This window comes from Carettochelys insculpta, chromosome 28, assembly GCF_033958435.1.
Source record: "Carettochelys insculpta isolate YL-2023 chromosome 28, ASM3395843v1, whole genome shotgun sequence".
Classification (NCBI taxonomy): Eukaryota; Metazoa; Chordata; order Testudines; family Carettochelyidae; genus Carettochelys; species Carettochelys insculpta.
The window spans coordinates 14,990,209-15,017,402 of NC_134164.1; the positions used below are offsets into that span (position 1 = coordinate 14,990,209).

At 51.0% G+C, this 27,194-nt stretch overlaps 1 protein-coding gene across 4 annotated transcripts in view; it reads right to left on the bottom strand.

Annotated features, from left to right (window-relative positions):
• NMT1 (N-myristoyltransferase 1) overlaps nt 1–24,970 on the bottom strand; it is a 41,604-nt gene extending 16,634 nt beyond the window's left edge. Inside the window, exons 1-4 of one of the 4 annotated variants that reach the window (XM_074978692.1) lie at nt 24,780–24,966; nt 24,218–24,510; nt 11,040–11,151; nt 9,545–9,689 (exon numbers count right to left, since the gene is read on the bottom strand). In XM_074978692.1, coding sequence (XP_074834793.1) covers nt 9,545–9,689; nt 11,040–11,151; nt 24,218–24,345 — 385 coding nt within the window. In that variant the 5' untranslated portion in view covers nt 24,346–24,510; nt 24,780–24,966. Of the gene's footprint in view, nt 1–9,544; nt 9,690–11,039; nt 11,152–24,217; nt 24,619–24,779 lie in introns of those variants that run through there. The other 3 variants (XM_074978695.1, XM_074978694.1, XM_074978693.1) reach the window with 3 other exon arrangements.
• Between the last annotated feature and the right edge of the window lie 2,224 nt (nt 24,971–27,194).

Genomic DNA, 27,194 nt, shown 5'->3' on the forward strand with positions numbered 1-27,194 from the left:
GCTACTTGACTGCTTTTTGTTTTGATAGTGTATAGACTAGCACGGCTTCCTCTCTGTTACTTGCCATTCCCAGTGGACAAGCTGCTTTCCTGTACAGGCACCTTCCTCGGCCCAGGCCTGGAAAGCTCTTTGCAGATCTGTCTTGGCTACTAGTAGACGCTGGGTTGGAATCACTCTCTCTCTCCTTGAGCTGCGGCAGGCCACTCGGTTCAGAGCTTCATGCAGTCCAGGGTTCCCTGCCCTGATCTGGGCTCACCTCTGCAGGAGTTCCCTTAACCCTCAGCTCTGCCATTGCACATCCACGCTGCCTTGTCCAGCTCCTTTAACCTCGATTCAGTTTCCAGGTGCTGCTGCTTCACAGCGGAGTTGCTGAGCGTGGTTGCAGGCTCACAGGCCGATGCCCTCTGCACCCCACGATTCCTGGAAGAATCCTTCAGTGTGCCAGGCTCCTTGCAGGTCACAAGCTCCCTGGGGTTGGGCCGTAGGCCCCTCCGCCATCTGGGACCGATTCCAGCAGACTCCCAGAGGAACCCCTTCTTCAGTGTGACACCTGCTCCCAAGGACCACGACCACACTCTCCTGGGAAGAACGTATCCAGCGTGTCAGCCTCCTCACAGGTCACTTGCCCTGGGGGCTAGGCCCTCGGCCCCTCCGCCCTTTGGGACCGATTCCGACGGACTCTCAGGAGCCACCCCTTCTCGAGGACCACGACTGCAGTTGCTCGGGTTCAGCCACGGACCCCTCCACCTTGGGGAACCACACCTCACTGCCCCTCAGCACACCTGGGTCTCACTGGCCCCCCTTCTTCCTTCTGCGCCCCCATCACTTACTGCTGGATGCTCCATCCTCGAGGTGCAGTACACCAGAGTGATGGGGTTGAGGGGTCCCCATGCTCTGCACCCGACCGCAGGCAGGAGTGACTCTCACTCAGCAGGAGAACAGCAGATTTATTAGATGACAGGACACAGCGTCTTACAGAAGAGTCAGTCCAGCAGGCAGGGACAGTCAGTCCAATCCATGCTGGGGAGAGGAGGCCCTGAGGGGCCCCCAGAGCCAGGGCCTTGCTCCCTCCTTTTGTCTCTCCCTCTCCCAGTCCAGACTCTCTGCTTCCAACTCCCAGTTCCAATTCAAACCCCTCAGGCTCCACCTCCCCTTTGTCTGCAGCCCAGAGGTGTCACCTGGGCACCAGGTTACCCTCAGCACGAGCCCCACACACTCTGGCCACTCTCATATCCCCCAGCACATCACACCAGGCCACAGAAGTGGCTTGTTACTGATGACAATCACTGCGGTCTGACCCCCTCAGTAGCACGTTAGCGCGAGGCCCTCACCAGACAGCGCCGGCTGGGGACGGTGCTGCTTTCCCACACCACTGGCATGGCCAGCTGACCTACGAGCACACGGGAGCCTGCCCTGCTGCAGAGAAGACTGACCGCTCTCCCCTTCTGTAGGGAGACAGAGGGCAGACTGGTGGGCATCAGGGTTCCTGGATTTGCCAGCACGGCTGTGACGCTTCCCAGCTGTTGTGCAAGGAAGCAGTCTCATGAGTACATACAGAGATCCCGGCACTTTCAGAGGTACGCGGTGCTACTGATTTATACCCTTCTAGCGAGACCTCTTAACCCAGCCTGCAAACGCTGCAGCTGAACACATGGCCACCTAGCCCAAGTGATCAGCAAAGAAGCAAGCAGGCATGTCATGATCATGAGGGTTAGCCAGCAGCCTGGGAGTAAAAGGGTTAACCTCCTTAGCCAGGTGGGGTTGGCCTATAGGAATGTAGGTAAGAATTGAACTTTTTGGTTGCTCCCTTTTTCTGTCCTCTGTTGCTGCCGCTTCTTTCCAGCCATGAGGGAGACAGGCACAGAATATCTCCCTCCAATCTTCTGTAAGTGGGGTAAAGTTTAGATAGATCCGTTAGCCTTTATTGTTTTATGGCTGGGAAGTGGGATCTGACGTCTGGGCACTTTTTAGAAATGTTCCTTTACTCTCCTTATAACTAAGTTCTAGGCCCATGGTGGAGACTCCCCACGTGTTTTACAATGCGACTCTTCCATCTAGTCCTGAGGCTTGCAACACGAATGGTGTTGTAATAATAAAAGTTCTCTCTTCTTCTTTTTATTAACCTCGTATTAAGAACATGAGAACGGCCATACTGGGTCAGACCAAAGGTCCATCTAGCCCAGTACCCCGTCTGCCGACAGTAGCCAATGCCAGGTGCCCCAGAGGAGATGAACCGAAGACAATGATCAAGCGATTTGTCTCCTGCCATCCATCTCCCGCCTTCGACAAAAGGCGAGGCACCATACCTTACCCCTTGCTAATAGCCATCTATGGACCTAACCTCCAAACATTTATCGAGCTCTTTTTTAAACTCTGTTAGAGTCCTGGCCTTTACAGTGTCCTCTGGCAAGGAGTTCCACAGGTTGACTGTGCGCTGTGTGAAGAAAAACTTTCTTTTATTAGTTTTGAACTTCCTACCCATTAATTTCATTTGGTGTCTTCTAGTTCCTATATTATGGGAACAAGTAAATAACTTTTCTGTATTCACTTTCTCCACACCATTCATGATTTTATATACCTCTATCATATCACCCCTCAGTCTCCTCTTTTCTAGACTGAAAAGTCCCAGTCTCTCTAGCCTCTCCTCATCTGGGACCCATTCCAAACCCTTAATCATTTTAGTTGCCCTTTTCTGAACCTTTTCTAATGCGAATATATCTTTTCTGAGGTGAGGAGACCACATCTGTACGCAGTACTCAAGATGTGGGCGTACCATAGTTTTATACAGGGGAAGTAAGATATCCTTTGTCTTAAGAACATAAGAATGGCCATACTGGGTCGGACCAAAGGTCCATCCAGCCCAGTATCCCGTCTGCCGACAGTGGCCAATGCCAGGTGCCCCAGAGAAGGAGAACAGAAGACAATGATCAACTGATTTATCTCCTGCCATCCATCTCCTGCCCTTGTACTGAAGGCGAGGGCACCATACTTTACCCCTGGCTAATAGCCATTTATGGACCTAACCTGCAAAAATTTATCGAGCTCTTTTTTAAACCCTAAGGCTACGTCTACACGTGCACGCTACATCGAAATAGCTAATTTCGAAGTAGCGACATCGAAATAGCCTATTTCGATGAATAACGTCTACATGTCCTCCAGGGCTGGCAACGTCGATGTTCAACTTCGACGTTGCTCAGCCCAACATCGAAATAGGCGCAGCGAGGGAACGTCTACACGCCAAAGTAGCACACATCGAAATAAGGGAGCCAGGCACAGCTGCAGACAGGGTCACGGGGCAGACTCAACAGCAAGTCGCTCCCTTAAAGGGCCCCTCCCAGACACACTTTCATTAAACAGTGCAAGATACACAGAGCCAACAACTAGTTGCAGACCCTGTATATGCAGCACGGACCCCCAGCTGCAGCAGCAGCAGCCAGAAGCCCTGGGCTAAGGGCTGCTGCACACGGTGACCACAGAGCCCCGCAAGGGCTGGAGAGAGAGTATCTCTCAACCCCCCAGCTGATGGCCGCCATGGAGGACCCCGCTATTTCGATGTTGCGGGACACGGATCGTCTACACGTCCCTACTTCGATGTTGAACGTCGAAGTAGGGCGCTATTCCCATCCCCTCATGGGGTTAGCGACTTCGACGTCTCGCCGCCTAACGTCGATTTCAACTTCGAAATAGCGCCCAACACGTGTAGCCGCGACGGGCACTATTTCGAAGTTACTGCCACTACTTCGAAGTAGCGTGCACGTGTAGACGCAGCTCATGAGTCCTGGCCTTCACAGCCTCCTCCGGCAAGGAGTTCCACAGGTTGACTGTGTGCTGTGTGAAGAAAAATTTCCTTTTATTAGTTTTGAACCTACTACCCATCAATTTCATTTGGTGTCCCCTAGTTCTTATATTATGGGAAAAGGTAAATAATTTTTCTATATTCACTTTCTCCACACCATTCATGATTTTATATACCTCTATCATATCGCCCCTCAATTGCCTCTTTTCCAGACTGAAAAGTCCCAGTCTCTCTAGCCTCTCCCCATATGGGACCCGTTCCAAGCCCCTAATCATCTTAGTCGCCCTTTTCTGAACCTTTTCTAATGCCAATATATCTTTTTTGAGATGAGGAGACCACATCTGCACACAGTACTCAAGATGTGGGCGTACCATAGTTTTATATAGGGGAAGTATGATATCTTTTGTCTTCTTATCTATCCCTTTTTTAATAATTCCTAACATCCTATTTGCTGTACTAACTGCGTGGATGTCTTCAGAGAACTATCCACTATAACTCCAAGATCCCTTTCCTGATCTGTCGTAGCTAAATTTGACCCTATCATGTTGTACGTGTAATTTGGGTTATTTTTTCCAATGTGCATTACCTTACACTTACCCACATTAAATTTCATTTGCCATTTTGCTGCCCAATCACTCAGTTTGCTGAGATCTTTTTGTAGTTCTTCACAATCCCTTTTGGTTTTGACTGTCCTGAACAACTTGGTGTCACCTGCAAACTTTGCCACCTCACTGCTTACCTCATTTTCTAGATCATTGATGAACAAGTTGAACAGGATCGGTCCCAGGACTGACCCCCTGGGGAACAACACTAGTTACCCCCCTCCATTGTGAAAATTTACCATTAATTCCAACCCTTTGTTTTCTGTCTTTTAACCAATTCCCGATCCATGAAAGGATCTTTCCTCCTATCCCATGACCGCCTAATTTACATAAAAGCCTTTGGTGTGGGACCGTGTCAAAGGCTTTCTGGAAATCTAGGTATATTATGTCCACTGGGTGCCCCTTGTCTGCATGTTTATTAACCCCTTCAAAGAATTCTAATAGATTAGTTAGACACGACTTCCCTCTGCAGAAAACATGCTGACTTTTGCCCAACAATTCGTGCTCTTCTACATGCCTTGCAATTTTATTCTTTACTATTGTTTCTATTAATTTGCCTGGTACTGATGTTAGACTTATCGGTGTATAATTGCCAGGGTCTCTTCTGGAGCCTTTTTTAAATATTGGCGTTATATTGGCCCTCTTCCAGTCATTGGGTGCCGAAGCGGATTTAAAGGATAGGTTACAAACCACTGTTAATAACTCCGCAATTTCACATTTGAGTTCTTTCAGAACCCTTGGGTGAATGCCGTCTGGTCCTGGAGACTTGTTACTATTCAGCTTATCAATTAACTCCAAAACCTCCTCTAATGTCACTTCAATCTGAGTGAGTTCCTCAGATTTGTCACCTAAAAAGGCTGGCTCAGATTTAGGAACCTCTGTAACATCCTCAGCCGTGAAGACTGAAGCAAAGAAATCATTTAATCGCTCCGCAATGGCACTGTCTTCCTTGATCGCTCCTTTTGTATCTTTATCGTCCAAGGGCCCCACTGCTTTTTTAGCGGGCTTCCTGCTTCTAATGTATTTTAAAACATTTTACTATCATTTTTTGAATGTTTGGCTAGCTGTTCCTCAAAATCTTTTTTGGCTTTTCTTACTACATTATGACACTTAATGTGGGAGTGTTTATGTTCCTTTCTATTTTCCTCACTAGGATTTGACTTCCACTTTTTAAAAGCTGCCCTTTTCTCTCTCACTGCCTTTTTAACATGGCTGTTAAGCCATGGTGGTTCTTTGTTAGGTCTCTTACTGCGTTTTTTTATTTGGGGTATACATTTAAGTTGGGCCTCTAGTATGGTGTCTTTAAACAGTTTCCATGCAGCTCCCAGGGATTTTAGTTTAGTTACTCTACCTTTTAGTTTCTGTTTAACTAGCTTCCTCATTTTAGTGTAATTCCCCTTTTTGAAATTAAATGCCAGAGTGTTTGAGCGCTGCGGTGTTCTTCCCAACACAGGAATATTAAAAGTTATTATATTGTGGTCACTATTTCCAAGCGGTCCAGTAACAGTTACCTCTTGGACCAGATCCTGCGTTCCAGTCAAGACTAGATCGAGAATCGACTCTCCCCTTGTGGGTTCCTGTACTAGCTGCTCCAAGAAGCCGTCATTTAAGGCATCAAGAAATTTAATCTCTGAATCCCGTCCTGAGGTGACATGTACCCAATCAATATGGGGATAATTGAAATCTCCTATTATTACTGTGTTTTTCATTGTAATAGCCTCTCTAATCTCCCTTAACATTTCAGCATCACTATCACTGTCCTGGTTAGGTGGTCGGTAATATATTCCTAATGCCATATTCATATTAGAGGAATGAATTGTTATCCATAATGATTCTATGGAACATTTTGATTCCTTTAGGATTTTTGTTTCATTTGATTCTATATTATCCTTCACATATAGTACCACTCCGCCACCCGCACGACCTGTTCTGTCTTTCCGATATAATTTATATCCCGGTATGATAGTGTCCCACTGATTGTCCTCATTCCACCATGTTTCTGTGATGCCTATTATGTTAACTTCCTCCTTTGATATGAGGTACTCCAGTTCATCCATCTTATTAGACACACTCCGAGCATTTGTGTAAAAGCACTTTAAAAAATTACCACTATTTATATGTCCGCCTTTCACAGACGCCTTGGATTTTTTTATATGCGATTGTTTCACATCTGATCTTGCCCATATATTATTTCCCACGCTCCCTATCTGACTAACTTCTAGGGCATCCCTATCTATGGAGCCTCGTGTAAGAGAAGTCTCCGTCCGATCCACGTGCTCCCCCGCACCAATCGGCTTTCCCCCACCTCTTAGTTTAAAAACTGCTCTACGACCTTTTTAATGTTTAATGCCAGCAGTCTGGATCCACCTTGATTTAGGTGGAGCCCATCATTCCTGTATAGGCTCCCCCTACCCCAAAAGTGTCCCCAGTTCCTAATAAATCTAAACCCCTCTTCCCTACACCATCGTCTCATCCATGCATTGAGACTCTGAAGCTCTGCCTGTCTATCTGGCCCTGCGCATGGAACTGGAAGCATTTCAGAGAATGCCACCATAGACGTTCTGGATTTCAGTCTCTTTCCTAGTAACCTAAATTTGGCCTCCAGAACATCTCTTCTACCCTTCCCTATGTCATTGGTACCGACATGTACCACGACCACCGGCTCTTCCCCAGCACTGCCCATAAGTCTGTCTAGATGCCTCGAGAGATCCGCAACCTTCGCACCAGGCAGGCAAGTCACCATACGGTTCTCCCGGTCATCACAGACCCAACTATCTATATTTCTAATGATCGAATCCCCCACTACTAAAACCTGCTTCTTCCTAACAGCTGGCGCTCCCTCCCCTGGAGAAGTATCCTCGGCGCGAGAGGATACCATAGCACCCTCTGGAAGGAGGGTCCCAACTATGGGATGGTTTCCCTCTGCTCCCATTGACTGCTCTCCTTCCCTGAGCCTTTCATCCTCCGTAACAGCATCAGGACTGTCGGATTGGAGGTGGGACAGCCCTTATGTCTTATTTTCTATCCCTTTTTTAACTATTCCTAACATCCTATTTGCTTTACTGACTGCCGCTGCACACTGCGTGGATGTTTTCAGAGAACTATCCACTATAATTCCAAGATCCCTTTCCTGATCTGTTGTAGCTAAATTTGCCCCCATCATATTGTATGTATAATTGGGGTTATTTTTCCCAATGTGCATTACCTTACACTTACCCACATTAAATTTCATTTGCCATTTTGCTGCCCAATCACTGTTTGCTGAGATCTTTTTGAAGTTCTTCACAGTCTGCTTTGGTTTTGACTGTCCTGAACAGTTTGGTGTCATCTGCAAACTTTGCCACCTCACTGCTTACCCCTTTCTCCATATCATTGACGAATAAGTTGAACAAGATTGGCCCCAGGACTCACCCTTGGGGAACGCCACTACTTACCCTCCTCCATTGTGAAAATTTACCATTTATTCCTATTGGTTAATGTTCATGTCCAGTTTTTACTTTTGGGGCTGAGGTTTCCCAAGTCGTCTCTCCCTGGTTTCCTCATTATTACTTGGGTGGTGGCAGCGAATTTCATCCCCAAAATCGAAGGTTTTTAGGATTTTTTGGGCAGGAGTTTATACCAAAACCTGGTAAAGAAGGTTTTGGAGGTACTTTTGCCTTTGTCTTGCGAGCGTGGGGAAGGAGCCATGACAAGGCATGACCTCCAGGAGGGTGGAGCCACTCGCTCAGCCATGGGAACAGCAGGGCGACTCATCCCACTGCCGTTCACCTCCTAAACAAGGACCATAACCAGTACCGCAGCCAGCTTCCCCGATGGGCAGCACTGGCTCAGGCTCACTGCCACACAAGGGATTTACAGTCACACACTAGGGAAGAAGACAAATCCAGCCTGACTCACCCAGCTGTAAGAGCAGCCACACTGGCTCAGACCAGTGACCAGCTAGCTCGGAGCCCTCTCATCCAACTGTGGCTGGTGCCAGATGCTTTCCAGAGAGTGACCCAAACAAGGGTTTTTCTTGAGTGACCCGTCTCGGTTGTCTGGTCCCAGTCACTGGCAGCCAGAGCTCTAGGGACACCCCAAGGGCTGTGTCCCCAGCCAGCTTAGTTAACAGCCCTCAATGGACCCGTCCTGTACGGGCCCACCTAACTCTTTTATGAGCCCAGAGAGGAGCCTTTGGAGCCTACAGCATCCCCTGGCCAGGAGTTCCACCGGCTGACGGGGCATTTGGGAAGAGGGGATTCCTTTTGCTTGTTTTAAACCTGCTGCCCTTTCCTTGTGCTGGGTGACCCTGGCTCAGGTGTAATGTGATGGGATAAATCTCACCCCCTGGCTCAGGTATTCCAATGGGAAAAGAGGGGACTGAAATGGCACGAAGAGGCTGTGGAGATTCAGCCGCCTTCCTTCAAATGCAGGCCCTCACTTGGTGGGTAAAGGCAGAACTCACCAAATGCTGGTTGGCTTCCCTATTACAGGAGCTGGCTGTTTCCACCGGCCCAGCAAAGAGAAGACAAGCACAAGCAAATGCTGCAGCCCTGAATCTTTTAGTTATTACCTCTACTGAAGCCAGGCCTTTGGGATCTCGGGTACCAACAGTTCTCCTGGGCTGGGGGACACTGTTATTAGGGCAACACACCAGAAAAAAAATCCGTCTCGGCCAGCCCAGACTCTGCAGTGATGAGTCCAGAAGGAGAATCTCAACAGAGACCTGCTAGCAAGTTATGCTGCCTTCACCTGTGTCTGGGTGAAGGGATCTCTTTGGGGAACACAGGGACACCCCTGTGCCGTGACAACAGTGCAAAACAAGGGAAGGAAGGACGGTCCAGAGGATCAGGCACTAGAGTGGCAGGCAGAACACCGGGGTTCGGGTCCTGACTCTGTCACAGACCCTCCATGTGAGCTTGGGCCAGCCATTTAGACCTACCACGGCTCAGTTTCTTCAACCTGTAGCCCAGGGATCAGGTTTCCCTCCCTTGGGCGCTGGGAGGACACGGCAGATGGACCCAAAGAGACTGGCCAAAAGCCCTCTGGAGGCAAGGCTGGTTGGTGGGCTCTGGCTGCAGCGTTTCGGGGTTTCCTGCTACCCAGAGCAGAGCCCGGGCCTCTCTGGGACACATAGGCCTAGGATGGGTGACCAGAAGGGACATACCTAGTTTGGGTACGGGCTGCGTGTCCCAGAACTGGTAGCTGCGCTTGCTGGCCTCCTCCATGGTCTTGGCGGGTCCCTGACCTACAGAGAACAGCTCGATGGCTTTCTGAATCTCCTGGATCCTCTCGGCTGGCAGCGCGTTCACCTGAGAGCAGAGAGCGGGGTGTAAGAAGGCAGGCTAGTGAGAGCCACACCACAGCCAGGAAGGGCAGGGCGGCAGGTCCCAGCACCTGGGCTGACCTTGCTCAGGGCCTCTGAAGGAGGGCTGAGCCCGGGGCGAGGGGGGTGGTGTTAGGAGGTGCAGGGAGCACACAGGATCTCGCCCCTCCTGCGTGGGAGGGAGTCTGCATGACGCCCTGTGGAATGACGTCAGCACTGCCCACCCCAGCCCGGATGCCAGCTGTGCCTGAGGCATGGCCGAGGGACATGCAGGCAGTGGGAGCCCGGTGTGCGAGGGCCGCGAGCCCTTCCCATGGAGAAGCAGCCAGCAGACCCCCACCCCCCGCATTCAGCGGTGATGGTGAGACCTGGCTGGGGCCCAGTTTACACCTCACATCAGGCCAGGGCTTCGCAAGCCGGGAAGCCCGCTGCCAGCTGGGCTGCTCCGCCATGCAAATGGCAGCAGACCACACTGGCCGCAAGCGCCACAGGAAAGGAGCGCGGCTGCCTGACCCTCTCCCTCCTCACCTTGCCCTGCCCCGCCCCACCTCCTCTCCAGCTGCGCGGAATGTGTGTTTGGGTGGTGCCTAGAGGCTCCAGCTGAGCAGATGACCCCACTGCGCTCGGAGCTGTACGCGCACACAGTGCCCGAAGACTAGACAGGGCAGAGCCATTATGTGCTCCAGGTCAGTGACAGGGCTGCGAACAGAACATGGGTTTCCCAGTCCCAGCCCAGTGCCCTACCCTTCCTTGTGCTACTGCCCGCCCCATCCCTGGCAGGGCCCAGCGCAAGCCCAGGGTAGGGAGAGAGCAGCCCAGCCAGCAGCAGCACTGTCCTATTGCCTCACCCGCACGACCCCCCCGCCGTACTCCACACAGCCCTGGAGGGACCAGCGCTCACTGCTCTGGGGCACAGACACTGTGAAGCCCTCGGAACCGTCCCAGCGGCAGAAAACGCTGTCACTGTCTGCACTGGGGGAAGGGAAGGACCTGCCAGCTGGGGGAAGCCTCTGGCTGGTGCAGAGCAGCGAGCCTCCCCTGGGCACAAGCGCCAGCCTGGGCATGCTTGTTACCGCGCTGGCACGAGGGGGGATTCCCTAGCAAAGGGCGGCCTCAGATCTGCCCCCAGAGGTCTCCGAACAGCACACGGAGACAGGCTGGGAGAGGGCCCTGAACTTCAGCACTCAGAGTGACAGGACACCAGCAAACCAGGGCATGCGTCAGCACCAACAGCCACTCTCCCTCCCCACATCCTCCAGGAGACAGGAGTGTGCACCATAGCCGTGGAGGGCAGGCTTCCAGCCAGGAGGTGACGCCCCAGCCAGGGGCCATTTACCTTCACTGGCAGGTCCTGCGCCGGATCCAGCTGTTCCCCTCCCTTCTCCTTCTTCCGCTTCTGTTTCTTTTTCTTCTTCTTGGCTCCGCTGTCGTCCACTGGACTCAGGCCCCTGGGGAACAAAGCGAGTATCACTGGGGGCTCTCTGGGGACATCTACCCAGTCGGTGCAAAAGGGCCCGGTTCCGAGTCGGGCCTGAAGGCGCAGCGCATCGGCTCTGGAAGCCCACCCAGATGCGGAACGCAGCCAAGAGTGCACTGCACAGGCTAGCTCCAGGCCCACTCCTGAGCACCAGCACTTCCTGGTTAGAAAGCCACCCTGCTGCAGGCTGGCACTGCCACCCAGCAAGGCAGGGCCTGGGCGCCTGCTGCCCAACACAGCCTGGCAAGAGAGAGTCCCTAAGCACCTTAGGCACTTCTCTGGGACCCACTGCCATAGACTCAGAGGCCCTCACATGCCTGGGGACTAAGGCAGAGGCTGACTGGCTGTCCACAGTCACAGGGAGTCTGAGGCAGAGCAGGAACTAAACACAGGGCTTTTGAGCCAAGGCTGGAGCCAAATCACACAGCCCAGCTTGTGCCAGGGCATGACTCCTGCAGCTAGGCGGGCTGGTACGGTTCACAGGCTCTGTGCACGAGGCAGAGAGGCAGGCGGTGCCTGGAGTGGGAAGGGGAGAAACCGATTCCCTTTGACTGCAACCTTGTGGGTGCTGCCTGGGGCTACGTCTACACTACGCGATACATTCAAATGTAAGGCACTTAGCTTGATGTTACCACGTGAGTGTCTTCACCATAAGCCCCATTAGCGCAGCTGAGGGAGCACTAGTATTGATTTCACAATACCATCGGTACCTCCTGGGTGCAGCGTCAAGCTCAAATTCAAACATTCGATTAAAGTGCCCCATCCTGAAATCGAGTTCCTTGGTCTCCAGCGGTGTCCCGTATGTACCCCCCAAAGCCCTCAGTGCTCCGCTCTGGCCACCGCTCTCCAGGTGCGCAGGAATTAGGTAGCAGGAAGACTGTGAATTTCAAATCAGGACGAGGAAGCCTGTGGCTGTGAGGTCATGTTTGTAGGAGAGGCTGTTGAAAAACGTCTCTTTCTTTGCTACCGGTGCTATGAGCGCATCCCCCCATTACAAACAGCCCCTGCAGGGAGTTCGTGGTTCTGCCTCTACACTTGGTATGTTTTCCTGCACTGCCTGGCACCAGCCGCTGCCCCGCCGCACCACGTGGCAACAAGGCTGTTGTGGGGGTCGCGCTGGCACAAGAGGCCGAGAAACTTCTTCTCAACAGTTGACATTTGTGAGCGAATCCCCCTCCCTCCCCCACAGGCGCCACGCAGTCAGGGTCATTCCCACGCTCAGCCACATCACATGGGTAGCGCCCAACCCAATGAAAGGATGTGCCTGCCGTTCGGTGCTGACCATGCTGCCAGGCAGAGCCGTCTCCTGGCTTGCATGGGTGTAGCGCTCCAACAGCGGAAAAGATTTTTGGGGGCTCCTAGCTGCTGGGGGGAAGTGTCCCCTGGAGACTAAGACTTTCAGGGCCTTTCTGATGCTAGGTGGAAGTCTCCCCCAGCAGCCAAGATTTCCAGGTGCTTGCTGCTGCCACCGGCCAGGCTGGGGGGCGGGATGTCCCCCAGCAGCTCAGATTTTCAGGGGCTTGCTGCTGCCGGCCAGGCGGGGGGGGCGGGATGGTCCCCAGCAGCTCAGATTCCCAGGGGCTTGCTGCTGCCGGCCAGGCGGGGGGGCGGGATGGTCCCCAGCAGCTCAGATTCCCAGGGGCTTGCCGCCACACGGGGGAACTACTTCAACTGTCCCCTCCCCCACCAAGGGCTCAGGGTCTATTTCTCCCCCGGGGGGCAACGACCTTTGGGGCACTGCTGCGATCCCCCGTGTTGGCAGTGTCTGTAGCGAAGAGGGAAGACGGAAAGCTTTTTCCTGGCCTTTCCTATCCTCTTCTACCTTTGCACGCTTCACGCAGGGGGAGAGTGGAGGGCCAGCTGAGAACACAGACTGTGCACAGAACCTTTATAATGAACTGGGAAGCCAAATACCCTCCCCTCAGCAACTCTCTTTTTTTCCAAAACTTCACTATCAACTCTTTTCTGTGTACTTTCCACTGCCCCTGTGTTATTTTCAGGGCTCAGATGCAATCAAAGGAGGGGGACAGTCAGTGGCCAGCCAGGTGAGAAGACGCACACCTGCTGACTTTTACAAAACCTTTGATAATTCCGTGACAAAAGAAAGACTGCGGTTAACTTTGCCATCTTTGTCGAGGCCCCATTTTTTCTTCCTTCCGACTGGAAAACCAGAGGTTTGCTTAACACGGGAGGGGAATGAGCGCAGTGCAATGCGGGACGATGGTGTCAGACACCAGCGAACATACCCACAATGCAATGGAGCTGAGGGAACCGTGGGACAGGCTGCAACAGCTGACATTTGCCGCTTGAGTGTGGCAGCAAAATGCGGACTTTGCGAGGAGCACGTGGGGAGGGGAGGAGAGTCACCCTGAATTTACAAAATCCAACGCTACAAACTCGGCATTAATACAGTTACGTTTACCTCGTGGTGTTGACGTAGCCTGAATCACTGAACTGACAGTCGTGAGAAGGGCACTGCTGTGAGGCTGAGACTGCTGTTCCACACCAAACACCTCCCCCTCTCCCCTACCCCGTCAGCCCAGTGACAAGAGCAAGGCAATGCGGGCACGTGGCTCGACCTGTACGCAGCGTGGTGCTGGGTAACCGAGGTGCTGACACACAGGAAAGGAGAAGTCAGTGAAGCAAGACTGGCCCAGGCCGGGTGTCTGGGGGACTGGAGCCAGGCAGGAGACTGCACGAATACAGCCAGAGGGGTGCAGTAATCGGCACTTTCAAAACTGGAGAGGGGGTTGAAAGCGCACTCCAGTAAACACAGCACCAGCTGGATTCCGACTCTCACCGCCGGGACTCGGCGTGGTTTCACTGCTGCCCCCGGGATGTCCAACAGCGGCAGTGAAACAGGACTAGACTGATCAGCTGTCACTACTGCAGCCGGGCAGGGCTCTGATAAGCAGCAGCCAGGCACAGGAACCCTGCAGCCCTGGAGAGACAGTGCTGCTCCAGCACGCGCCTGCTCCGCGTCTGGGAGAGTTTCGTCACACACTAAGAGCAGCTCCCTGATGAAAGCCTGCAGTCAGCAGAAGCTGCTGGCACTTGCCTGGGAAAGACTCTTACTCTGCTACCCCTGCTTGGCCCGTAGTGCCTCTGTGCCTCACAAGTCCAAGCCAGAGGTTCTGGGTCACTTCTTTTCTGGACTGCTAGGAGATTTGAAAGCAGGTTGCTAGGCCAAGAGCTGGGGCAGGTGGAACCAGCTCTTCCTTGGCAAACCGCACACTTCATGCAGAAATCATTTGGACACAACATGCGCCCCAACCATCAGACCACATGCCAAGTGGAACTGCCCTTCGCCAGGACGGGACAGAACAAGGGCCCTCAGGGCACATCTACACTTACTGGAAGATGGACGGGGTGGCAGGTGATCTTCTGGGGTTTGATTCAGTGCACCTCATGGGGCCATGCTAAACCAAACCATCAGGGCTCTACCACCAAACCGCCAGTGCTCCTCAATGTCGCTGCTGCGAGGAGTAAGAGAAATTGACAGGAGAGATTCTCCCTCCGACCTCCTGCCGTGGAGACAGCAGGAAAAAAAATCAATTTAGGGTACACTGGCTCCAGCTCCGCAATTTACATAGCTGGAGTTGCACATCTTAAATTGATTTTTTCCTTGTAGTGTAGTCCTGTCCTGATACTGGCCAAAACACAGGGGCTATGTACCCCAACTCCTGCAATAATCAACCTGCGGTACCTTGAGTAATGGCTCGGCCCAGGTTCAGGGTGCTCACATCTGGAGGTTTAAACGGGGATTGCCTCAGTTTCACCACTGGGCAACTGAGAGCCAGATTGAGAGCTGTGCTTTGAGGCCATCCTGGGCAGAGGGGCACCACTGCAGGTTACGGCCGATTTACAAACCAGTTATTTTAAATGCAGTCCATTTCCCTCAAGCCGCCTGAGACACCTCAAACGACAGAGCCGCTCCCAGGCCTCAGCATATTACCCCAGAAGATGTCTGAATGAATAGATGGGCGAAGCAGCAAGGAGTCAACCTATTGCTGTACAGTGCAGGACAAGTACAGATCACTCGCTTCACCCTGTTACTATAAGCCAGGCACGTCCTGGGCCACGTCAGCACCGCACAGGCCGAGGCGCTGTAGCTAGTACAGTGACAACGGGCTTTCTCGGTCGGCGCAGGAACCCTGCCCCTGGAGCGACAGCTGCATTCTTCCCTTCACCTGGCTCACTGACGCCGGGGAGAGGCCCGCAGAGCTGCTGGGCTCAGTTTCTTCACATTACGCAGGGCTGTTCCTGGGTCAGCCTAAATTTTAAGCACAGACCAAGCCTCAGAGATGCTGGAGCAGCCCCTTGCTCCTGCCCAGGCCTAGGCAGTGTGCACCTCTGCTTGTTTCACAGCAACACCTGCGCAGAAGACAACTGGCTCTCCAAGTAGTCTCATGACTCAAGCTACGGGGCAAGGGCGGGCTCTGCAGCGCTGACTCCAGAGGGTGGTTGGCTGAGACGCACCAAGCAGAAACAGACAGCTTGATTTTCTCGCTGGGTTTTTGGGTGGAAGCAGGTCCTGCCCTGACCTGCAAATGGAGCAAACGTGACAGAGACAGGCAGAGGGCACTGCTGCAGGTTACACCCAATTTAAAACCCAGTTATTTTAAATGCACACAGTGAAGCAGAGCTGGAGACCTGCCTTTCCAGTGCACCCACGTACTGCGGCCCAGGGAGACAGCCTGCAGTCTGGGGCGAGACATGACAGCCCTGGGGTTCAAAGGTACGACCGCCTGTGACTAAGCTCCTCCTCTTGCTGGGTGGGTCCCACCTTTTTGGTGGATTGTTTTCCTCAAAAGGTCACAGCGGCTCTTAGGTTGGACACACCAGTGGCAGCACAGGGCAAAGAGGAGAGCAAATTCCTAGTCTCTGCTGTCCCTCCAAGTGGTTCAGGCAGGACAAACCCCTCCCCGAACATCCGTCTTTCTCCTGTGCTGGCGAGGGGACGGGCGACTGGGCAGAACCTGGCCCACGCTCTACTCCGGGCCCCTGTGACAGCAGCTGCCAGCAGTGTCTCAAGGTCCAGCTGCTTGACAGCGATGATTCCCTACGCCACTTCCCCAAAGTGGTCCCCAGCACTCTGCTTACCACAACCTCTTCCCTCTGGGACCTGCTTATACTTGTTCCTCTCAGATTCTCTACAGCTCCTTTTCTGCTCTACTCCTCACACACACTGAGCCAACAGAAGAGGAGCCTTTTTAGAACCAGACTCAGCTGGTTCTTCACTGGTTCCAGGTGTCATGATTAGCCTGGCTCCCTTGAGTCTGGAAGCCTCCTAATTAGCTCCAGGTGTTTTAACTGGCTAGAATCAGTCAGGTCAATCAGGCAAGTTCCTGCTGGTTCTGGATGAGTTCTTGCTAGTTTGCTCTGGAAAAGGAACTGGTTTAATTTAGGGCTAATATATTTCCCTCCTCTCACTCTTTTGCAGTCCTCTGGCCTGACCCTGTCATATGCCCCATGTGGCAGACAGCAACAAGAAGTCCTGTGGCACCTTACAGACTAACAGATAATTTGAAGCATAAACGTTCATGGGCAAAGACCCACTTTGTCAGATGCATGAGTGGAGGGGGGTATCCAAGTAGGGTATAAAGAGGAAGTGGAGCCTCAGTCAAGGAGAGGACCAGAGTCGACAAGGTCTGTTCAGTTACGGAGGATGTGGCCCATTATAAGCAGTTCATGTGGAGCTGTGAACATCAAGGGAGGAGAAATCAAGTCAGTTCAGTCAGGGAGGATGTGGCCCATTGTCAGTAGCTAATGTGGAGGTGTGAACTTCAAGAGCAGAGAAACAGCTTTTGTGATGGGCCAACCACTCCCAGCCTCTGTTCAATGCTTGGTTGATGGAGTCAAATTTGCAAATGAATTGCAGCTCTGAAGTCTCTCTTTGGAGTTTATTTTTTTAAGTTTTTTCCCTTGTAGGACTATTTTAAATCTGTTACTGAGCATCCAGGGAGACTGACATGTTCTTCTATGTTACCGTTCCTGATGTCAGATTTATGTCCATTTATTCTTTTAAGTAGAGACTGTCCAGTTTGGTCAATGTCAGTTGCAGTGGGGCGTTGCTGGCACATAGTATATTCGTAGATGTGCAGGTGAAAGAGCCCCTGATGGTGTGGTTGATGTGGTTAGGTCCCGTGATGATACCACTAGTGTAGATTTGTGAGCAGAATTGGCAGCGAGGTTTGTTGCAGGCATTGGTTCCAGGTTTAGAGTTACTGTGGTGTGGTCTATAGCGGCTGCTGAGGATTTGTTTAAGGTTGGCAGGCTGTCTGTAGGCGAAGACAGGCCGACCTCCCACGGTCTGTGAGAGTGAAGGATTGTTGCCCAGGATGGGCTGTAGATCACTGATGATGCATTGGAGAGGCTTTAGCTGGGGGCTGTCTGTGATGGCCAGTGGTGTTCTCCTGTTTTCCTTGTTGGGCCTGTCTTGTAGCAGGTGGTTTCTAGGTACAAGCCTGAGTCTGTCAATCTGTTTCCTCACTTCTTTAGGTGGGTATTGCAGTTTGAGGAAAGCTTGGTAAAGGTCTTGAAGGTGTTTGTCTCTGCCTGAGGGACTGGAGCAAATGCAGTTGTACCTCAGCTTCTGGCTGTATAACCCCCGCACCCCTATTCATGCATCTGATGAAGTGGGTCTTTGCCCACGAAAGCTTATGCTCCAAATTACCTTTTAGTCTACAACGTACCACGGGACTTCTTGTTGTTTGTGAAGATACAGGCTAATTCTGCCACCTCTCCGATACTTGGCAACTTTGAGGTGTTCAGGGCTTTCACACGGCAGCTTCAGGAACTAAGGGCAAAACTAATCAAGAGATACAGGACTCCTAGGCCAAGAGAAAGCACAACATGAGCCCTGATCTGCCACAGAATTTAGCAAGGGAAAGAAAACGACTAAAACCCCCAGGTTCTTCTTTCTCCACCTGGGTGCTGGAGAACAGATAGGGCATTGTCTGCATGAGAGACATTTAACATCTTCAGACCCACGTGCTTGCCATGCGCACAAACAAGCCCCTCAACTCTCACTCAGATGAGCACTGTGGACAGGTGCCAACGACCATTTCTGTGCCAATGCAGCTGGAGGCTGATGGTGTAAGAGCAAAAGAATAGTACCACAGAACACCTGCAACCTCTCGTGAGCTCCCTGGACCCCATCTAACGGGCCAGAAAAGTGTCAATGCAGTCATGGGGCAGATCTGCCCTCACTGCATCTGTCTGAAGCACCGGGCTAAGAATACAAGAACAGCCATACAAAGGTCCACCTAGCCCAGCACCTGTCTGCCAACAGCGTCCAACGCCAGGTACCTCAGAGGGAGTGGACCAAACAGGTAACAATCAAACCATCTCTTCCCTGTCATCCATCTCTAGCCTCCGACAAACAGAGACTAGGGACACCATTTCTTACCCATCCTGGCTAATAGCCATTAATGGACCTAACTGCCATGAACAGATCTAGCTCCTTTTGAAACCCTGTTATAGCCCAAACCTTCACGGCCTCCTCTGGGGAGGAGCTGCACGGGCTGACTGTGCGCTGTATGAAGAAGAACTTCCTTTTATTGATTTTAAGCATGCGGCCCATTAATTTCATTTGGTGTCCCTAGTTCTTATATTATGGGAACAAGTTCACTTTCCCCACACCACTCAGAATTTCATATACCTCTGTCTACTCCTAAGAGGAGAAGAGGAGACTGGGGGGTATGACAGAGGTATACAAGGTCTTTAGTCTCTCTCCATATGGGTCCTGGTCCAAACCCCTCATCATTTTAGTTGCTCTTTTCTGAGCCTTCTCTAATGCCAATGTATCTTTTTTGAGACGAGGAGACCCCACCTGTACGCGACATCCAAGCTGGGGGCGCACCATGGTGCTTTTATAGAAGGGCAATAAGATATTCTCCATCTTGTTCTCCACCCCTTTTTTAATGATCGATTCCTGGCATCCTGTTCGCTTTTCCGACTGCTGCTGCGCACTGCGCGGATCTTTTCAGAGAACTGTCCACGATAACCCCCAAGATCTCCTTCCTGATTGGTTGTAACTAAATTAGCCCCCATCACACTGTATGTGTAGTTGGGCTCTCTTTTCCATTGTGCATTACTTTACATTTATCCTCATTAAATTTAATTTGCCACTTTACTGCCCGATCACTCAGTTCTGTAAGATCCTTTCAAAGTTCTTACCTTTGGTCTTAACTATCTGGAGCAGTTTGGTACCATCTGCAAACTTTGCCACTTCCCAGTTTACCCCTTTCTTCAGATCGTTTACGAATAAGTTGAATAGGATTCGTGCTGGGACTGACCTTTGGGAAACACCACGAACTACCCCTCTCCATTCTGAAAATTTACCATTTATTCCTACCCTGATCCCACAGAATTCCGTTTCCTCATCCCACCTCAAAACGAGGGATGTTAACTGGTTAACCGGTAAGCATAAGGCTTCCTGGCATGCTTAGCATTCACCCAGCCCTTGCCAGTTAACTCAGAGTACAGTCCCAACAGTCCCTGCTGTGCCAAGCGGGACCTAGATCAAGATGGTTAACCAGTGAAGTGCTAGAGTGTAGCTGGTTAACCATGTTACCATCTTTACTTAAAACCCCGAGACTCTCCACCTGATGGGGTGGGTAGGAAGCACATTTTGATCATGTTAGTGCAGGACACTTGCAACTTTCCAGACTAGCCAGCAGATATAAGCAGAAGCCGCCACTCCTCCCAGTGAAATTAATTCACCCCAATCAGGCTTTTAAGCTTTCTGCCTGGAAATTAAATCAGGTTCTCTCCCCTGAATGTTCCAGGCAATGGAAAGAGCAGCAAAGGCTGTGACTGAAAGAGCTGGCTCCTCCCACCCCACAGGCCCCCTACACACATACATCCCATGCGCACAGCAGGGAGAGGAAAGGAGCTGAAACCTCTACCTTGGAACAGACAATCAGACAAAGCCAGAGATATGATTTAAGTGAACAATCCAGGCGGGTTCCCAGGCTAGATTGACCCCGATGCAGCAGCACTCACTGAAAGGGGCATAATCAACCTTAATTGAAACCTGACTGAAGTGCCCAAAGCAACCCAAATCTAGAAACACACAGTCACCTAAGTGCCTGGGTGCAGAGTCAGGGCTGGAACGTCACGAGATTCCATGTTCACATCCCCCGCAACACCCTGAGTTTTGGAGAACGCGTGTTGGGAACAGAATCTTTCCAACTGCCATCACTGCCAACCCAAGCGGGATCATTAGGCCCCGGCTCAGCTGACTCTTGAGCTGATGTAGGGTGCAGAGCAGACTCCAGCTTACTCCCCCACTTGATTTTGTCAGCTCCTACCAGAAGGAACACTTTGCACCCATGAAGGCAAAGGGTGCGACGCAGACGCAGACAGAACAGATTGGGGAAATAGGGAGTTATTTTTTATAATCACTTTCTGACTCTAACCTGAAATGCAAACTGAAGTTCCCGGAGTTTATTAGAGTGAAAAAGAAAAAAAAAATAAATTCAGCAAGTAGAGGAAAGGAAACAGCACCAGACTCGGTCAGCCCTCCTCCAACCCTCCACACCCAAAAGCTTAAAAGGCAGCTGTAGAAGCTGATATAGGAGAGTGACGAACCAACATAACCTGTCCCAGCAGAACTGAGTGTCTTGGTCAAAAGCTGCCAGTCAGTCAGTCACATCATCCTCTGTCCCATATTTAGATACCTGAAAAATCTTACTGGCTAATCCGGCCTAATGCTTACACAGGTAATCTCATCAGCACGCAGAGGGCTAGGAGAAGGCAGGCTGAATGCTCTTTGTAAGAGGCTGTCCAGCTAGCCAATTACACGGTGTGGGGCAGAAAGCAAGAGAACGCCAGTATACCGCTAAGCACCGTGGTGCTCTGTACCAGTGCCTCTTGCGGGCCAGCCCAAGACCTCCCTGACACAGCTGAGAGCACTGTTCTGTGCCATTTAGAACCTACCTTCCAGAGCACGCGCCTTCATGGTGCAAGCCAAGGGGCTGGCCTACAAAAATCAGAGCAGCTGTAGGCTCCTGCCTGTCACCACTCCCTGCTGCTTCTACACCACCCACGCTTCACTAATGGCTTGCCAACCAGTTGTGGGACCCCTAGTACAGCCGTTCAGGAGGAGTTGTGCAAGGTTCCTCTCCCTGCAGCCAGAGCAGCACACCCTGCTTTTCACACCCACAATGGTGGCTGATCACACTGCTGCACCACAGCTCACTGGGAGGTGTGAATCCAAGGTCCCTAGAAGTGACCATCACCACCACCGTGTTTCCTCTTAAAGCCTCCACTTCTGGTCTGCTCAGCAGCCACCCAACGTCAAGATAAAAGACACCATCCAAATGCAGACATTTCGGGTGTGGAGAGTGGCAGTCAGCTGGCACACAGCACAAGAGAAGGGAGGGAGGACACTGTGCCAAGGCTCAAGTCTTCAGTGGCTCACAGGCTTCCGACAGATGACAGCACAGTCAAGCATATGACTCGTGTTCTTTCTAAAAAGAGATTTGTTTAAAACTAAACAGCGGTCAGAGGAAAGATTAAATGACACAATCAGGGAGAGAAAACCTTATCGCAGACTCTCTGCTACAGGCACTGAGGCACCAGCAAATCAGACCCACCTCAATTCTTCTCCTTCCTACCCTTGAAATCCAGACCAGCAGCACTCTTGCAAACAAAGTTAGGCCTGTTTTTTTCAGTCTTGTAGCACAAACACCAGGGCCCTTTGACAGGATATGATGGGCTCTGAAGAGAGAGGATCTGCCCAGCTGTGAAACAGGCAACACATTAAGGGTAACTTCAAAATGCTTGTCCCTACCCGTCTGGTGAATGATGAAGTGAATCGTGAGCAGCCCAAGTAACTAGATGCGTGAATTGTGTCACGTTAGCTTAATAACCGAACGCATCCACTGCCATCAATGAGACCACTCCAACGGGTTTCTGGAACTTTTTGTTTCCCTTCTCTTTGGGTGAAGGGCACTTAGGGGAGACTGATAGCAAAGACGTGCCTGGAAGACTATCTACGGACTCCGCTTTCAAACTGCACTGGCCCATCAAAACGAGTTTTAAAGTATCTAGCACATCCCTCGTGGAGGCAAGTTGGGACGCTCCCAGACGTCGGTTCCACACGACACGTTAGCCTAAGAAACGTCAATTTCCCCACTACTGCTGTAACACAGATGCTTTTTACATCCATTCGCACAGCGACTCCAGTGCCAAGTAGCAGCTAAGTCAACAGAAGACAATCCGTCCATCTAGACACGTCGACTCCATAGGTGAGATTGAGCTAACTATGGCAAAATTCTGCTCAGCCCTGAACGATGTAGCTAGGCTGACTTGAGTTTTCAGTGTAGACCAGGCCTTAACCTGTTAATTTTCACGAGCTAAATTCTAGTGCAGCCAAGGTAATTGTAGGGTTTAAACCAGCAGTTGCTTGCACATAGGCTAAAATAGGTTAAAAGATACCTTCCCCGCAGTGAATACAAGGGCTGAAAGTTTAAAACTCAGTTTGTCTGGGAAATGCCACTAGACAGCACGAAGGAGAGTCAGCAGTTGTGATCATGCCACACTTCTAATTTCTGCTTGGATCTGGTTTTACAAACCGAATCACGTCAGAGGAGAAGGAAATTAAAGGTCCCAGCCAGAGCAGAGCTAACTCTATTAAATGAAGGTGCAACATCCCGTCCAAGAGGCACATGAAATATTGCAGCAAGGAGTATTGCAGGAAAGCTTCTTTAATATTTCCAATGTGACTTTTTATTACCTTTGGTTTCTTCACAAGTGAAATTGCCTAATAAAAGCTGCTCCTTTAAATCTACTAGCACAACCACCCACCCAATGGGCTGAAGATATGAAAAGCAGACCCAGTTGCTCCACTGATGCACAGCACAAGGCAGGAACCTCTGGGAATACATGTGACCATCAGCATCACAGTGTAAATTCAAACACACTCTCCTTTAAGCTACAGACATTAGGGAAGTATCGGAGAGGTAGCCGTGTTAGTCTGTACCTTCGAGAACAACAAGAAGTCCTGTGACATCTTACAGACTAACAGATATTTTGGAGCATAAGCTTTCGTGGGCAAAGACCAGCTTCATCAGGGAAGTGTTCTGTACCTTACTATAGCCAGCAATGGGAAAAGGGTGGCAAACAACTGCCCCATCACAGGTGCTGTAAGAACCCTTTTATTACCAGGGACATTACAATTGCATTTCACAGCATTGTTCAAACCAGCCTGCCTTACTCCAAACACAGAGACGAGCAAACCAGATGATTCTATCCCTCAACCAGCTTCTCCAAGTGCTGCCATTTAAATACCAAAACAGCAAAGACAGATTGGATGGGGTAAGATGTCCAGCGTAAATAGTGCATAAAAATGGGTCATTACAACCCCCAGCAAAAAGGAGGCTGGAATCAGAAGCATATTCTCTACTACTGTACAGACAGCGTGGGTGTAGCAGAAGTCTGGCCTCGTTTCCCTGATCTATGGGGCTAAACAAGGCCCAGGGAGATAGTCAGCATCATACGTCACAGGAAAAAATCCTGGTTAACACTAACCAGGAAAACAATACTAAAAACCTGTCTGCACCAACATGTTTAATCCCTAACCACTACAGTGGCTTCACAGGGGATGGAGGAACGTCTGGCAGCTGGAAAAGAGTTTAAAGACATCACGGGGTCAGCACAGATCTGGACTACTCAGTGCTTTGAGGTTTCCCCACCGTGAGAGGATTCATGCCCTGAGCCATCCAGCAGACGCCTCCCCCTAAGCCCCATAGCAGCCCGCAGCTCCCTATCGCAGGCTCGCACCCCGGCCCACAGGTCTCCCATCCACGCCCTGCTCCGGCCTGGCCCTGCTTAGCTTGCAAGACATGCGGCTGCCAGCTCCGGGCTCCTCCCCGTGGACTGGCACAGAGCTTGGCCATTCCCAGAGCGAACAGCCGCATTGCGGCCAATCAGGACGCGAGAGGGGCGGAGCCAGACGCACTTCCCGGCCAAGGCCCCGCTCAATGAGCCGGGCCAGCGAGCTCGACGGGGCCTAGGGTCGCTCTTACCCCCGGTTGTAGCTGTGCTCGTCCTCGTTCTCGCAGTCGCTGCAGTGCTCGTGATCGTTCTCCTCCCCGGGCGGCCGCTGGGGCCGCGGCGACGGCCTCTTCACCGCTGTCTCACTGTCGTCCGCCATCTTGGAACGCGGCCTCGCCGGCTGCCACGCCCCCACATCTAGGCGCGGCGGGATTGGGCCGCAACGCGTGGTGCATGATGGAACTTGTAGGCTTCAAGCGGATGAACCCGGAAGAGCGCCTTAAAGCGCACGGGACTACAATTCCCACAATGCTCTGGCAGGAGACTGCGGAGGGAGACTAGCCTGTAGGTGGCCAGGAGCATTCTGGGACGTGTAGTACTTTTTTTCTCAGTAGCCCCTTATTGACGATTCCCTCTGTACTCCCTCCCTCATTGGTGACCTTCTGCATCCATCCTGTTCTCAGCATTTTCCTATAACAACTCCTCTCGAACCCCAGAACCCTTCTCATCGAATCCTTCGTTCTCACCCATGTCTCACAGCCACATCACATGCTGCTCCATACACAGCTAATCCCTTTGTAGTCCACATCTTACCCATCGCCTTCAAACTCGCTCTTGCTTTCGCTGTTCCAGTTGCTCTCTGAGGGGTCCAGGCAGAGGTCATCAAATCCTGGCAGCGTTTATGTTGCGTAATTGCATTTAGAAATGCGTAATGGCGAAGGTGGTGTCAGAGAGAGGGCTTTGGTTTCTTCCACCATGGGATTCTACTTTGGGAACAAAGCCTGCTAGAAGAGATGGGATCCACCTAACAAAGAGAGGAAAGAGGATATTTGCAGGCAGGCTTGCAATCTTAGTGAGGAGGGCCTTAAACTAGGTTAATTGGGGGACGGTAACACAAGGCCTAAGGTAAGTGGAGAAGCAGGAAGAGCAACACAGGAGAACACCTGATTCAAAAGGAGAAGGTAGGCCAATTAGCTAACTATCTAAGGTGTTTGTACACAAATGCCACAAGCCTGGGAAACAAACAGGAAGAATTAAAGGTCCTGGCATGTACGAGGAGGTATGAGGTGGTTGGAATAATTGAGACTTAGTGGCATGACTTGCATAACTGGAGCACGGTCATAGAAGGGTATAAACTGTTCAGGAAGGACAGGCAGGGGAGAAATGGAGGAGGAGCTGCGCTCTATGTGAGGGAGAAGTATGATTGCTCAGAGCTCCAATATATGGGTGGAGAAAAGCCAGTTGAGAGTCTTTGGGTTAAGCTTAGAGGTGGAAGCAACAGAGGGGATGTTGTGTTTGGTGTCTGCTATAGACCACCAGATTAGGGAGATGAGGTAGATGAGCATTTCTTTAGACAACTAAGGGCTTGTCTACACTACCACCTTCCTTCGAAGGAAGGATGGTAATTAGGGTGCTGGGAATTTACCAATGACGTGCTGCAGTGCATACGCAGCTCTTCGTTAAGCAAATCCTGCTCCCTCCCCGCGGCAACTTCGAAGTACCGGCACGCGTCTAGTCGTGGCTCACCAGCTGGTACTTTGAAGTGCTGGGGCAACTTTGAAGTCCCTTTACTCCTCAAAACTTTGAAGTTGCCACGAGGGAGGAGATTTGCACCTCAGCACTTCATTAGTAAACTCCCAACACCCTAATTAACCATCCTTCCTTCAAAGGAAGGTGGTAGTGTACACAAGCCCTAAGAGAAGCTTCCAATTCACAAGCCCTAGTTCTCATAGGAGACTTTATACAGCCAGATATGAAGGCGAAAGGTGTTCAGGAGACCTGGCAGTATTTTAAAGAAGTCTCTTTGAAGGCACAGGAACAAACCATCCCGATTCACAGTAAGAAGAGCAAACGTGGTAGGCAACCAGCTTGGCTTAACAGGGAAATCCTTGGTGAGCTGAAACTCAAGAGATGCAAATAAGAAATGGAAACTTGGACAGATGACTGAGGAGGAGTATAAATATATGGCTGGAAAATGCAGGGAAGTAATCAGGAAAGCAAAAGCACAACAGGAAATGCAGCTAGCAAGGAATGTGAAGGGCAACAAGAAGGGTTACTACATGCATGTTAACAATACGAGGGTGACCAAAGAAGGTGTGGGGTCGTTACTGGATGAGAGAAGTAACCTAGTGACAGATGATGCAGGAAAAGCTGTAGTACTCAATGCTTTTTTTGCCTCAGTCTTCACAGACAAGATCAGTTCCCAAACTACGGCACTAGGCAATGCAGTATGGGAAGGAGGTGGGCAGCCGTTAGTGGGAAAAGAACAGATTAAGAGCTACTTAGAAAAGTTAGTGGTATACAAAGCCGTGGGTCTGGATTTAACGCATCAAAGTACTGAGGAAATTTGGAGCCTTTGGCTGTTATATTTGTAGGAGATCAGGAGAGATCTTGAATAACTGGAAAAAGGCAAATGTAGTGCCCAGCTTTAAAAAAGGAAAGAAGGACAATCCAGGGAACTATAGACTGGTCAGCCTTACCTCAGTCCCTGGAAAATCATGGAGGCGATCCTCAAAGAATCCATTTTGTAGCACTTGGAAGAGAGGAAGTGATCAAGAGCAGTCAACATTGATCCCACAAGGGCAAGTCGTGCCTGACCAATCTGATTACCTTCTATGATGAGGTAAGTGCCCCTGTGAACATGGGGAAGTCTGTGGATGTGATACACCTTGACTTTAGCAAAGCTTTTGATACAGTGTCCTACGACATTCTTGCCCATAAACTGAGGAATTATGGATTGGGTCCATGGACTGTAAGATGGATAGAAAGCTGGCGAGATGGTCAGGCCCAATGTGGACTGATAAATGGCTCAGTGTCTGGTTGGTTTCAAGTGGAGTGCATTAAGGACTGATTCTGAGGCCAGTATTATTCAACACCTTTATCAATGAGCTAGATGAGGGAACGGTTTACACCCTCAGCAAATTTGGGGCAGTGGGGGGGCTACGGGACAGGTAGGTATGCTTGAGGGTATGAATAAGGTCCAGAGATAAACTGGAGGATTGGGCCAAA